The sequence below is a fragment of the Carcharodon carcharias genome, chromosome 19 (assembly GCF_017639515.1).
Source record: "Carcharodon carcharias isolate sCarCar2 chromosome 19, sCarCar2.pri, whole genome shotgun sequence".
Taxonomy (NCBI): Eukaryota; Metazoa; Chordata; class Chondrichthyes; order Lamniformes; family Lamnidae; genus Carcharodon; species Carcharodon carcharias.
The window spans coordinates 96752882-96765197 of record NC_054485.1 but is presented as its reverse complement, the minus strand read 5'-3'; the positions used below and the strand labels follow the sequence as shown (position 1 = coordinate 96765197).

The 12316-nt window shown below is 48.0% G+C and overlaps 1 protein-coding gene across 1 annotated transcript in view; it reads left to right on the top strand.

Annotated features, from left to right (window-relative positions):
• Positions 1 to 12316, top strand: part of LOC121291111 — a 63124-nt gene that overhangs the window by 32964 nt on the left and 17844 nt on the right. Inside the window, exons 2-3 of the mRNA XM_041212173.1 lie at positions 7146 to 7204; positions 8869 to 9240. Of these exons, the coding sequence (XP_041068107.1) occupies positions 8896 to 9240 (345 nt within the window). The 5' untranslated portion in view covers positions 7146 to 7204; positions 8869 to 8895. The remainder of the gene's footprint in view (positions 1 to 7145; positions 7205 to 8868; positions 9241 to 12316) is intronic.

The following is a 12316-nucleotide window of genomic DNA, read 5'->3' as shown; positions in this document are numbered from 1 at the left end:
ACCCAGTGCTCCCTTAGTACTGAAGGAGTGTTTCTGTACCCAGTGCTCTCTGGGTACTAAAGGAATGTTTCTATACCCAGTGCCCTCTGAGTGCTGAAGGAGCGTTTCCGTACCCAGTCACTGTGCCCTCTAAATATCAAAGGACTGGTTCTGTACCCAAAACTCCCTGAGTACTGAAAGAGTGTTTCTGTGCCCAGTGCCTTCTGAGTACTGAAGGAGTGTTTCTGTACCCAGTGCCCTGTGAGTATTGAAGGAGTGTTTCGGTACCAGTACTCTCTGAGCACTGAAGGAAAGTTTCTGTACCCACTGGCCTTTGAGTGCTGAAGGAGTTTATCTGTACCCAGTGCCCTCTGAATACTGAAGGAGTGTTCCTGTAACCAGTACTCTTTGAGTACTGTAGGAGCGTTTCTGTACCCACTGCCCTCTGAGTACTTAAGGAGCATTTCTGTATCCAGTGCCCTCTGAATAAAGAAGGATATTAAAAAATCTTTTATGGGATTTTGGCATCTCTGGCAAGGCAAATATTTATTGCCCATCCCTAATTGCCCTTGAGAAGGTGGTGATGTGCAACCTTCTTGAACCATTGCAGTCCATGTGCTGTAGTACACCCACAGTTCTGTATGAAGGGGGGTTTCCTGGATTTTGACCCAGCGACAGTGAACGAACGGTGATATATTTCCAAGTCAGTGTAGTGAGTGGCTTGGTGGGGAACTTCCAGGTAGTGGTGTTCCCATCTATGTGCTGCCATTGTCCTTCTAGAAGGCAGCAATCATGGGTTTGGAAGGTGCTGTTTAAGGAGCCTTGGTGAATTGCTGCAGTGCTTCTTGTAGATGGTACATACTGCTGCTACTGTGCATTAATGGTGGAGGAAGTGAATATTGAAAGTGGTAGATGTGGTGCCAATTAAGCGGGCTGCTTTGTCCTGGATGGTGTCAAGCTTCTTGAGTGTTGTTGGAGCTGCACCCATCCAGACAAGTGGAGAGTATTCCATCACACTTCTGCCACACTTGTCTTTTGTCGATGGTGAACAGGCTTTAGGGACTCAGGAGGTGAGTTACTCACCATAGGATTCCTAGCCTTCTACCTGCTCTTGTAGCCACAGCACTTATATGGCTCATCCAGTTCAGCTTCTAACCCCCAGGATGTTGATAGTGGGGATTCAGTGATGGTAATGCTATTGAATGGCAGGGGTTGATGGTTAGATTCTCTCTTGTTGGAAATGGTCTTTCCCTGGCATTTGTGTGGCATGAATGATATTTGCCACTTATCAGTCCAGCCTGGATATTGCCCACGCCTTGCTGCATATGGACACGGACTACTTCAGTATTTGAGATGTTACGAATGGTGCTGAACGTTGCGCAATAATCTGCGATCATCCCCACTTCTGACCTTATGATGGAGGGAAAGTCATTGATAAGGCTGCTGAAGATGATTGGGCCTCGGACACTACCCTGAGCAACTTCTGCAGCAACGTCCCAGGAGTGCTGGAATCCATCTGGTGCAGGTACACCCACAGTGCTGTTAAGGAGGGAGCTCCAGGATTTTGTCCTACTGACAGTGTAGGAACAGTAATATAGTTCCAACTCATGATGATATGTGCCTTGGTGGTGTTTCCCATGCACCTGCTGCCCTTATTCTTCTAGATGATACAGGTCATGAGTTTGGAAGGTGATGTCGAAGGAACCTCGGTGAGTTAATTCATTGCATCTTGTAGATGGCACACACTCTGGCACTGTGCATCAGTGGTACAGGGAGTGAATATTTATAGAGTTTGATGGGGTGCTAAACAAGTGGGCTGCTTTGCCTGGACAGTATTGAGCTTTTTGAGTGTTATTGGAGCTCTACTCATCCAGGCAAATGAGGAGTATTCCATCACACTCCTGACTTATGCCTCGTAGATGGTGGACAGGTTTTGGGGAGTCAGGAGGTGAGTTACACTCTGCAGAATTCCCAGCCTCTGACCTGCTCTTGTAGCCACAGTATTTATATGGCTGGTCCAGTTTAGTTTCTGGTCGATGGTAATCCCCAGGATGTTGATGGTGGGGGATTCAGAGATGGCAATGCTGTTGAATGTCTCTCATGTTGGAGATGGCCATTTCTGGCACTTGTGTAGTTTGAATGTTACTTGCTGCTTGTCAGCCCGAGCCTGGATATTGTCCAGGTCTTGCTGCATATGGACACAGACTGCTTCAGTACCTGAGGAGTCATAAATGGTGCTGAACATTGTGCAATCATCAGCGAATATCCCCATTTCTGACCTTATGATGGCAGGCTGGTCATTGATAAAACAGCTGAAGATGGTTGGTTTGAGGATACTATCCTGAGGAACTCCTGCAGTGATGTTCTGGAGCTGAGATAATTGACCTCCAACAACAACAATCATCGTTTATGCCAGGAATAACTCCAATCATTGTAGAGTTTTCCCCCAATCCCATTGACTTTGATTTTGCCAGTGCTCCTTGATGCCACACTCGGTCAAATGCTGCCTTCATGCCAAGCTCACCTCTGGAGTTCAGCTCCTTTGTCCATGTTTGGTCCGGAGTTGGATGACCCTGGTTGAACCCAAACTGAGCATAAGTGAGCAGGTTGTGGAAGTACCGCTTAATAACATCTTCCATTACTTTACTGAAGATCAAGAGTAGCTGATGGGGCGATAATTGTTCGTGTTGAATTTATCCTGCTTTTTGCGGACAGGACATGCCTGGGCAATTTTCCACATTGTTGGATAGCCGCAAGTGTTGTAGCTGTGCTGCAACAGCTTGGCTAGGGGTTCCGCTAGTCCTGGAGTACAAGTCTTTAGTACTATTACCAGAATATTTTCAGGGTGCATTGCCTTAGCAGTAACCGGTGCCTTCAGCCATTTCTTGATTTCACATGGAGTGAATTGAATTGATGAAGACTGGAATCTGTGATATGGGGACCTCAGGAGGAGGCCAGGATGGATCATCCACTTGGAAGTTGCAAATGCTTCAGCCTTGTCTTTTGCACTGATGTGCTGGACTTGCCCATCATTGAGGATGGAGCCTCCTTCACTTGTTTTACTTGCTTTATTTGTGGAGCCTCCTCCTCCAGTTAGTTATTTAATTGTCCACCGCCATTCACAACTTAATGTGGTATGACTGTAGAGCTTAGATCTGACGCGTTGGTTGTGGGATTACTTAGCTCTGTCTATTGCATACTGTCTCCGCTGTTTGGGACGCAAGTGGTCCTGTGTTGTAGCTTCAGTTTGGCACCACATTTTTAGGTATACCTGGTGCCGCTGCTCCCGTCATGCCCTCCTGCTCTCTTCAGTGAACCAGGGTTGATCCCCTGGCTTGATGTTAATGGTAGAGTGGAGGATATGCTAGGCCATGAGGTTACAGATTGTGGTTGTATACAATTCTGCTGCTGCTGATGGCCCACAGCGCCTCGTGGATCTCAAGTCTTGAGCTGCTAGATCTGTTTGAAATCTATTCCATTTAGCACGGTGGTAGTGCCACACAACACGATGGAGGGTATCCTCAAAACCAAGACGGGACTTTGTCTTCACAAGGACTGTACGATAGTCACTCCTACTAATATTGTCATGGACGGATGCATCTGCAACAGGTGGATTGGCAAGGACAAGGTCAAGTAGATTTTTTCCCTCCTGGTATTTCCCTCACCACCTGCTAGAGGCCCAGTGCCTGAAATCTCTTTCAGGACTCGGCCAACTCGGTTGGTAGTGGTGCTACCGATCCACTCCTGGTGATGGACATTGGAGTCCCCCATTCAGCGTGCATTCTGCACCCTTGCCACCCTCAGTGCTTCCTCCAAGTGGCGTTCAACATGGAGGAGCACTGATTCATCAGCCTTGGTGGTGGGGAGGATGGTGGGAATGGGTAATCAGCTGGAGGCCTCCTTGCCCATGTTCACGTGATTCAATGAGACTTCATGGGGTCCAGAGTCAACGTTGAGGACTCCCAGGCACCTCCCTCCCAACTGTATAGCACTGTGCTGCCACCTTTGCTGGGTCCATCCTGCTGGTGTGACAGGACATAGCCAGGGATGGTGGCAGAGCAGTCTTGGAAATTGTCTATAAGGTATAATTTCGGCAGGCTGTTGCTTAACTAATCTCTGGGGTAGCTCTCTCAATAGTAAGGAGGAATTTGCAGGGTTGACAGGGCTGGGTTTGCCATTATCGGTTCTGGTGCCTAGGTCAATACCAGGTGGTGACATCTGGTTTTATTCCTTTTTGACTTTTCCATAGTGGTTTCCACAGTGGTTTGGTACAACTGAGTCCCTTGCCAGGCCACATTGGATTGCAATTTGCAGTCAACTAGGTTGCTGTGGGTCTGGAGTCTCGTTGTAGGCCAGACCGGGTAAGGGTGGCAGATTTCCTTCCCTAAAGTACATTCGTGAGCCAGATGAGTTTTTATGACAATCAGTGTACTTAGACTAGCATTAGTCTAGGACTCTGGAATATTAATCCAGTGACACTACCATCACCCCACAATCTCCTCTCTGAAGGAGTGTTTCCTTACCCAGTGCCCTCTGGGTACTAAAGGAATGTTTCTGTACCCAGTGCCCCCTGAGTACTGGAGGGGTGTTTCTGTACCCAGTCACTGTGCCCTCTGAATATCAAAGGAATATTTCTGTGCCCAGTTATCTCTGAGTACTCAAGGAGTGTTTCTGTACTCAGTGCCCCTTAGTACTGAAGGAGGGTTTCTGTACCCAGTGCTCTTTAGGTGCTAAAGGAATGTTTCTATACCCAGTGCCCTCTGAGTACTGAAGAAGCATTTCCTTACCCAGTCACTGCGCCCTCTGAATATCAAAGGAGTGGTTCTGTACCCAGTGCCCTCTGAGTACTGAAGGAGTGTTTCTGCACCCAGTCACTGTGCCTTCTAAAGGTATTTTTCTGCATCCTAGGCCTTATCTTTTAAATCATCTCACCACATATTTCCCTGATTTCTCAACTATCTGTAAACGGGGGCTGTGACTTCCTACAACTGGGTTAAACAAACAAATAATTTATTACTTTTGAATAACGCACTCTCTTGCATTTCTGCCTGAATTCCTCAGATATATTCGATTGTCAATGCAGAACAGTACATATTTAGATAAACAAGCAGACATTACACAGTCACCCTTTATAAGAAGAACTGTGTTTGCAACGGTGACCTTAATGATGGCTGTAAACTTGTATAAATGGGATCTCCAAATAACTCCTGTCAATAACGCCTCCAAATTAATAGCACCAAATAAACTGCTGTTGTTTGGGTTGTGGCTCCAAGCTGCTGGGCTATCCCTCCAGGACTGTCTTGGAGTCTGCACCAATTACTGATTGATCTGCAGGACACTTCCTTGAACAAGCCTTGGGGAAAAATTATAGGGGTTTATGGTTTCAAAAGGATCCCACTTTCATTTTCTTTTTGGTCATAAAACTATTGGAGACAGAAGAGAAACAACCGTTTAAGAGACAGGTCATTTGATTAAATCTCTGTCTAAGTATTTGGCAACCATACCCGTGGATTCGGGCAGGTAGGCCCATTCTAGGCCTCAGTGCCAGACTCTGGGTTGAAATGTCCCACTCAGGCTAACATGGCCAGTTACACCATCCCATTATTCTGTCCATGTGGCATAGCAGCACTTGTATGTGTCTGGAATGACAGCTGGTCCCAATAGGCTTTGGGGTTGTTTTAAGAATTTGAAAGGAATTGGTCGGCTACATCACCACTGGTGGCAGAGTCTGGGATAAGGGACCTTAAAATCGGAGCCAGGTCATTCAGGAGAGAGGAGGTTGGAGACACTTCTTTATGCAAAAGGTGAAAGACGTGTGGAACTATCTCCCACAAAAAAAGCACCAGATGCAATCTCCCCTCACACTTTTAAATTAGAGATCCTTTATATCTGCCCAGTGGTATAAAAGAATCTGCAGCCAAGGCACATAAATGAAATTCAGCTACTGGTCGGCCATGAGCTCACTGAACAGCAGATTAGTATTGAGGGGCTGAATGGCCACATTCTGTTACCAACGTTGTTCGGGGGGGGGGAGGGGTGGCTGCACCGGTACCTTAATGCTCTGGACACGAGCAAAAGCTGCTGCTTGCACCACCTGGGGAAGGATTTTCCACTCGTAGGGTGGGCACGGTGGGCATGCCCAGGACCAGCCGTGAGACCCACCGCCGCCTGTGCCCGGGCTCCACCCGCCATCTCACCCCGACTGGCCAATTAAACACCAGCCAGCGTGAAACATGCCCTGGGGTCCTCAGCACTGCCGGGGTGGGGGCGGAGGGAGCGCAAGCACTGAAGTGTGCGCGTGAGCGGGGGAGGGGGGGGGAGCGGGTGGGTTCACGCGCTGACAGCTCCCTTGAGGCACCGAGCTGCCTCAGGGAGCTGAAGGATGTTAAAATGAAAAATGAACTTTTTTATGTATGATACAAAGATGTCCACGCGTGACTCAGTCACATGAAGAGGGACCTGTGAAAAAGGATGCTAAAAAAGTTTAACTGTGTTTTTCAGCAACCTTTGGAGATCTCATCCCACCCGTGAATGAGATTTCGTTAAGAATGCGCAGGCCGCCTGGTCTAATCACCCGCCTGCCTGCCGAATGGCTGTGCGGGCAGTGAAAAATACAACTTAACCAATTACTTTAGGACCTTAATAGGCCTCTTAATTGTCGGCGGGCGCGCTGCCGTCTCTCATCTGGGCTTGCCAACCGATAGTTCACCGGCGGCGGGGGGGGGGTGGGGAGAAAGAGGGGGTTACGCAATGACGTGGGGGCACTCGCCCAACGCCAGCGTGCGCTGCTTCACTCCCGTTCAGGTTGGGCACGAGCTCATCCGTGGGACAAAAACATTCTGGCCCTCGAGTCCTTTCCCCTGCCGTCAGAGAAAGTTACTCTCTCCCTGGTGAACAACGTCTGAAAGCCTGAGTCAGACATTTGACTCAGACGTGGCTTGAGACTTCAGCTGTGACTCGCTGCGTAGTGCTCGTGCCTCTGAGTCAGCTGGTTGTGAGTCAACGTTGCAATCCCAAGGCCTCAGCACATTATCCAGCTGATGTGGAAAGGCAGCATTCTGTGATGCTGGAAATCTGAAATAAAACCAGAAAATTCAATAACTTTTGCAAATCCTGATGAAAGGTCGCTGTCCTGAGGCATTAATTCTGTTTTTCTCTCTCCGCAGATGCTGCCAGATATGCTCAGTTTCTCCAGACAGGGCCATTGAATAATTTTAAGGCAGAGGTAGATAGGCTTTTGGCTAACAAGGGGGTCAGGGGTAATTGGGGGTTGGTGTAAATGCAGAGTTGAGGCCACAATCAGGTCTTAGTGAATGGAGGAGCATGCTGGAGGGGCTGAATGGTCTATGCTTGCTCCTAACTCATCTGTGGGTATATTTGTATGTAGAAAGGTTAGTGCCAAGGGAATGTGGCACTGTCAAAGGATCAGTACTGAGGAAATGCTGCACTGTTAGAGGGTCAGTACTGAGGGAGTGCTGCACTGTCAGAGGGTCAGTACTGAGGGAGTGCTGCACTGTCAAAGGATCAGTACTGAGGAAATGCTGCACTGTCAGAGGGTCAGTACTGAGGGAGTGCTGCACTGTCAAAGGATCAGTACTGAGGAAATGCTGCACTGTTAGAGGGTCAGTACTGAGGGAGTGCTGCACTGTTAGAGCGTCAGTACTGAGGGAGTGCTGCACTGTTAGAGGGTCAGTACTGAGGGAGTGCTGCACTGTTAGAGCATCAGTACTGAGGGAGTGCTGCACTGTTAGAGGGTCAGTACTCAGGGAGTTCTGCACTGTCAGAGGGCCAGTACTGAAGGAGAGCTGTACTGTTAGAGGGTCAGTACTGACGAAATGCTGCACTGTTAGAGGGTCAGTACTGAGGGAGTGCTGCACTGTCAGAGGGTCAGTACTGACAAAATGCTGCACTGTTAGAGGGTCAGTACTGAGGGAGTTCTGCACTGTTAGAGGGTCAGTACTGAAGGAGAGCTGTACTGTTAGAGTGTCAGTACTGACGAAATGCTGCACTGTTAGAGGGTCAGTACTGACGAAATGCTGCACTGTTAGAGGGTCAGTACTGAGGGAGTTCTGCACTGTCAGAGGGTCAGTACTGAAGGAGAGCTGTACTGTTAGAGGGTCAGTACTGACGAAATGCTGCACTGTTAGAGGGTCAGTACTGAGGGAGTGCTGCACTGTCAGAGGGACTGTACTGACGAAATGCTGCACTGTTAGAGGGTCAGTACTGAGGAAATGCTGCACTGTCAGAGGGTCAGTACTGACGAAATGCTGCACTGTTAGAGGGTCAGTACTGAGGGAGTGCTGCACTGTCAGAGGGTCAGTACTGACGAAATGCTGCACTGTTAGAGGGTCAGTACTGAGGGAGTGCTGCACTGTTAGAGGGTCAGTACTGAGGGAGTGCTGCACTGTTAGAGGGTCAGTACTGAGGGAGAGCTGTACTGTTAGAGGGCCAGTACTGAGGGAATGCTGCACTGTTAGAGAGTCAGTACTGACGGAGTGCTGCGCTGTCAGAGGACCAGGACTGGGAGAATTCTGCACTGTTGGAGGGTCAATACTGGGAGCGCTGCATAGTCTGTGATGCCATCTGTCAGATCAAGTGTTGGCCCAATATCTGATGTCCTTTCAGGTGGACATAAAATATCTCATGCCAGTATCTCAAAGAAGACCAGGGCCGTTTGCTTCGGTTATCCCTCAACCAACATCACTAAAACAGATGGTCTGGTCATTATCTCATTGCTGTTTGAAGGAGCTTGCTGTGAGCAAATTGGCAGCTGCATTTCCCACATTACAATAGTGACTCCATTGGCTGTTTGGGATGCCCTGTGGTCATGAAAGGCGCTATATAAATGCAAGCTCTCTCCTTTACAAGATAGCTGTCTTTGTGTTGCAGTGTGAGGAGGTGGAAGCTGAGAGAGAAATGGAGGAAGGAGGATTGAAGAACACAGAGGTTCGGAGTGGAACGGTGGGCACTCGATACAGCAACGCGGACACAGCCTCACTGGGCGTCGGGGGTGAGCTGCCTGAGGAAGATCAGATTGAAGGAGCACAAAAGTCGGACTCCAGTGATGCTCAGAGAGATGGGGAGGAAGAGCAGACTGCCCCCTCACCCTATATGGAGATCCTCACCGAGCCAACCAATCGCACGGGGAACATCTCGCCTATCATGTGGGTGGGAGATGAGCTTGCAGACCAAGTTAGTCAGAATGAAACATCGCCCATGCCTACATCCTCAGAACTTGATACCAGTGCAGACAGCGGCCTGGTGAGTTGGCTTCATTAACCCCTTCTCTCCTTCCCCAGTATTTCCCCCTCCAACCATTCTTAGTCCCACGTGTGGCCCCCTACCCACTGGTGCTTAATTAACGTAACCCATTGAACCACCAAAGCGCCATTAGCTGGGTTGATAACAGTTGTCATCCTGGTTGGGAGGTTTGAAGGTTCAGTGGGTGGGATGTTGGAGTTGAAATTCATCTGGATGTGTTTCTTTCTAAGTTGGGGGGGGGGGTAGATTTTGGGAAGAACTTCCATCAGCCCCCGACCTTGGGGGGCTGGAGGGGGAAACATCATTGCCAATACTCCCCAAATGTTGCCCTATCAGATGCTGATTTTGTGGAAGAATTTTGGGGCCAATTTCCTGAGACTGAGTTCACAATTACCATTTTAGCTGATGTTGTGAGGAAGATTATATGGTTGGGAGTGAGGAGGCAGAGTGGGGGGTGGTGTGGGGGATGGGGGGGTGTTGTGGGGGGAGTTGGCTCTTGTGATGCTCCCTAGAGTTTAACTTCAGTGCACACAATTAACAGTGTCACCCCCCACCGTCCCATCTAGATTTCCTATCCAAGTCCACCGTATGTTGATCGTTCCTTTTCTGTCTTTGAAGAGTAGATGGTGAGCTACCTTCCAGAACTGCCGCAGCCCATGTAATGAAGGTGCACCCGCGGCACTGTTAGGTTGGGTGTTCCAGGATTTTGACCCAGCGACGGTGAAGGAGCTGGGAGGTGATGGTGTTCCCATGTGGCTGTTGCCACCGTGAAGGGGCTGTAAGCAGAGACCTGGGCCTGAAGGAGTCAGATACAATACCTCATCCCCTTGTCCATCCCTGGCTGCTCTTGAGAAGATGGTGGACTGAGTTTGTATCTGAGTTTGCACTGGGTTAGTTGATGTTGGCCTCACCCTCACTAACACTGTAATCTCCCCCAGCCCCACAACCCTCTGGGATATCTGCACTTCCCTAATTCCGGCCTCTTGAGCATCTCAGTTTTAATCGCTGCACACTTGGCAGCCATGTTTTCGGTGGTCTAGGTCCTAAGCTCTGGAATTCCCTTAGTAAAACTCTCTGCCTCTTTTTCCTACCTAACAATGCTCCCTAAAACTTTAATCTTTGGCCAAGCTTTTGGCATCTGCCCTAATATCTCCTTATGTGGCTCAACATCACATTTTGTTTGATCATTTTCCTATGAAATGCCTTGGGACATTTTATTATTTTAAAAGATCAAGATAAATGCTAATTGTGGTTGTTTTTAATTCGCGCAGTATTTCTAAGCAGTACCATACGAGAAATAAGCAATAAATACCCCATTTACCCCTGAGGTAGAGATCTAACCTTCATTAATCCTTTCAATCCTGACCCTCTCCACAATTTGTGAAGGAAAGCTCAAGATTTTTTTACAGCCCTCTAGTCATGCACACTGTCCTTGCTGATTCATTATGGCATGTCAAGTGTTATTGTGAATGAAACTTCCAGATGGTCAATCTGTTTACTATTCAGCAGGTAGCTAATCATCTCAGCCACATTGCCAGTTCCATCATCTTGAGATTGCCTTGGCTATCTTGTTTCACGATGTAGCAACACGATGAACTCAACAGGCATGAATCATATAATCCTGCTAAAATGTCAACTACATTGTACCTGGGCACATTAAACTTGAAAACATCCTGGCAATGAGTAACTTTAACCATTTCAGCACAAATCCATGAGGGAATGGTAGTGTAGTGGCAATGTTGTTGGGTTAATAAGCTGGGGACAAGGGTTCAAATCCTACCAGGATAGCTGGTGGATTTAAATTTAATTAATTAAAAATTCTGGAATTGAAAGATAATTTCAGTAAGAGTGACCATGAAACTATCATCAATTGTTGTAAAAACCTTTCAGGTTCACTAATGCCCTTTAAGGAAGAAAATCTGCCATCCTTACCCAGTCTGTCCCACATGTGACTCCAGACCCACAGTAATGCGATTGACTCTTAACTGCTCTCTGAAATGGTCTAGATAGCTACTCAATTGTATCAATCCAATACCGTCAGTGTAGCTACACAATATAGACTGCAGTGGTAAAGAAGGTGGCTCATCACCATCTTCTCAAGGGCAATTAGGGACAGGAAACAATTGCTGGCCTTGCCAGTGACACCCAGGGACAAAACAAATCTAAGTGTAAAGAAAACAAGAACCTGAATCATGTGAGAATAATCCAAGTCCCAACTCTGTGTGCGCACACGCATATAATATATATGGACACATGACTTGGATATCTCAGCAATTTTCAGGTAACATTTGAAGCAAAACCACACAAGGTGACCTAAAGCTTGGTCAAAAATCTAGATTTTAAACAATGAGGGATATAGACGTGAGCAGTGTTGGCAAATGGATAGGAGAAATGAGCAGACCTTCTTGTTCAATATATCCTCTTGGGCAGTATCTGGGATTGGACACTGGGCAGTGTCTGTGTATGGATGCTGGGTGGTGACTGTATGGACACTGGGTAGCGTCTCTGTATGGACTGTGTGTGTGGACACTAAGCAGTATCTGTGTATAGGCACTGGGCAGCGTCTGTACACCAGGCAGTGACTGTGTGTGGACACTGGGCAGTGACTGTGTGGACAGTGTCTGTGTATGGACACTGTTGTACACTGGGTGTGGACGGTGTCTGTGTGTAAATATTGGCCAGTGTCTGTGTGTGGATGCTGGGCAGTGTCTGTGTGTGTACACTGGGTGTGGTCAGTGTATGTGTGTATGGACGCTGGACAGTGACTCTGTGTGGACACTAGGCAATGACTGTGTGGACAGTGTCTGTGTATGGACACTGTTGTACACTAGGTGTGGACAGTATCTGTGTGTAAATATTGGCCAGTGTTTGTGTGTGGATGCTGGGCAATGTCTGTGTATGAACACTGGGTGTGGACAGTGCGTGTGTGTGTGTATGGATGCTGGACAGTGACTGTGTATGAACACTGGGTGTGGACAGTGTGTGTGTGTGTGGACACTGGGGAGTGACCATGTGTGGGCACTGGGTGTGGACAGTGTTTGTGTATGGACACTGGGCAGCAACTGTTTGTAAACTG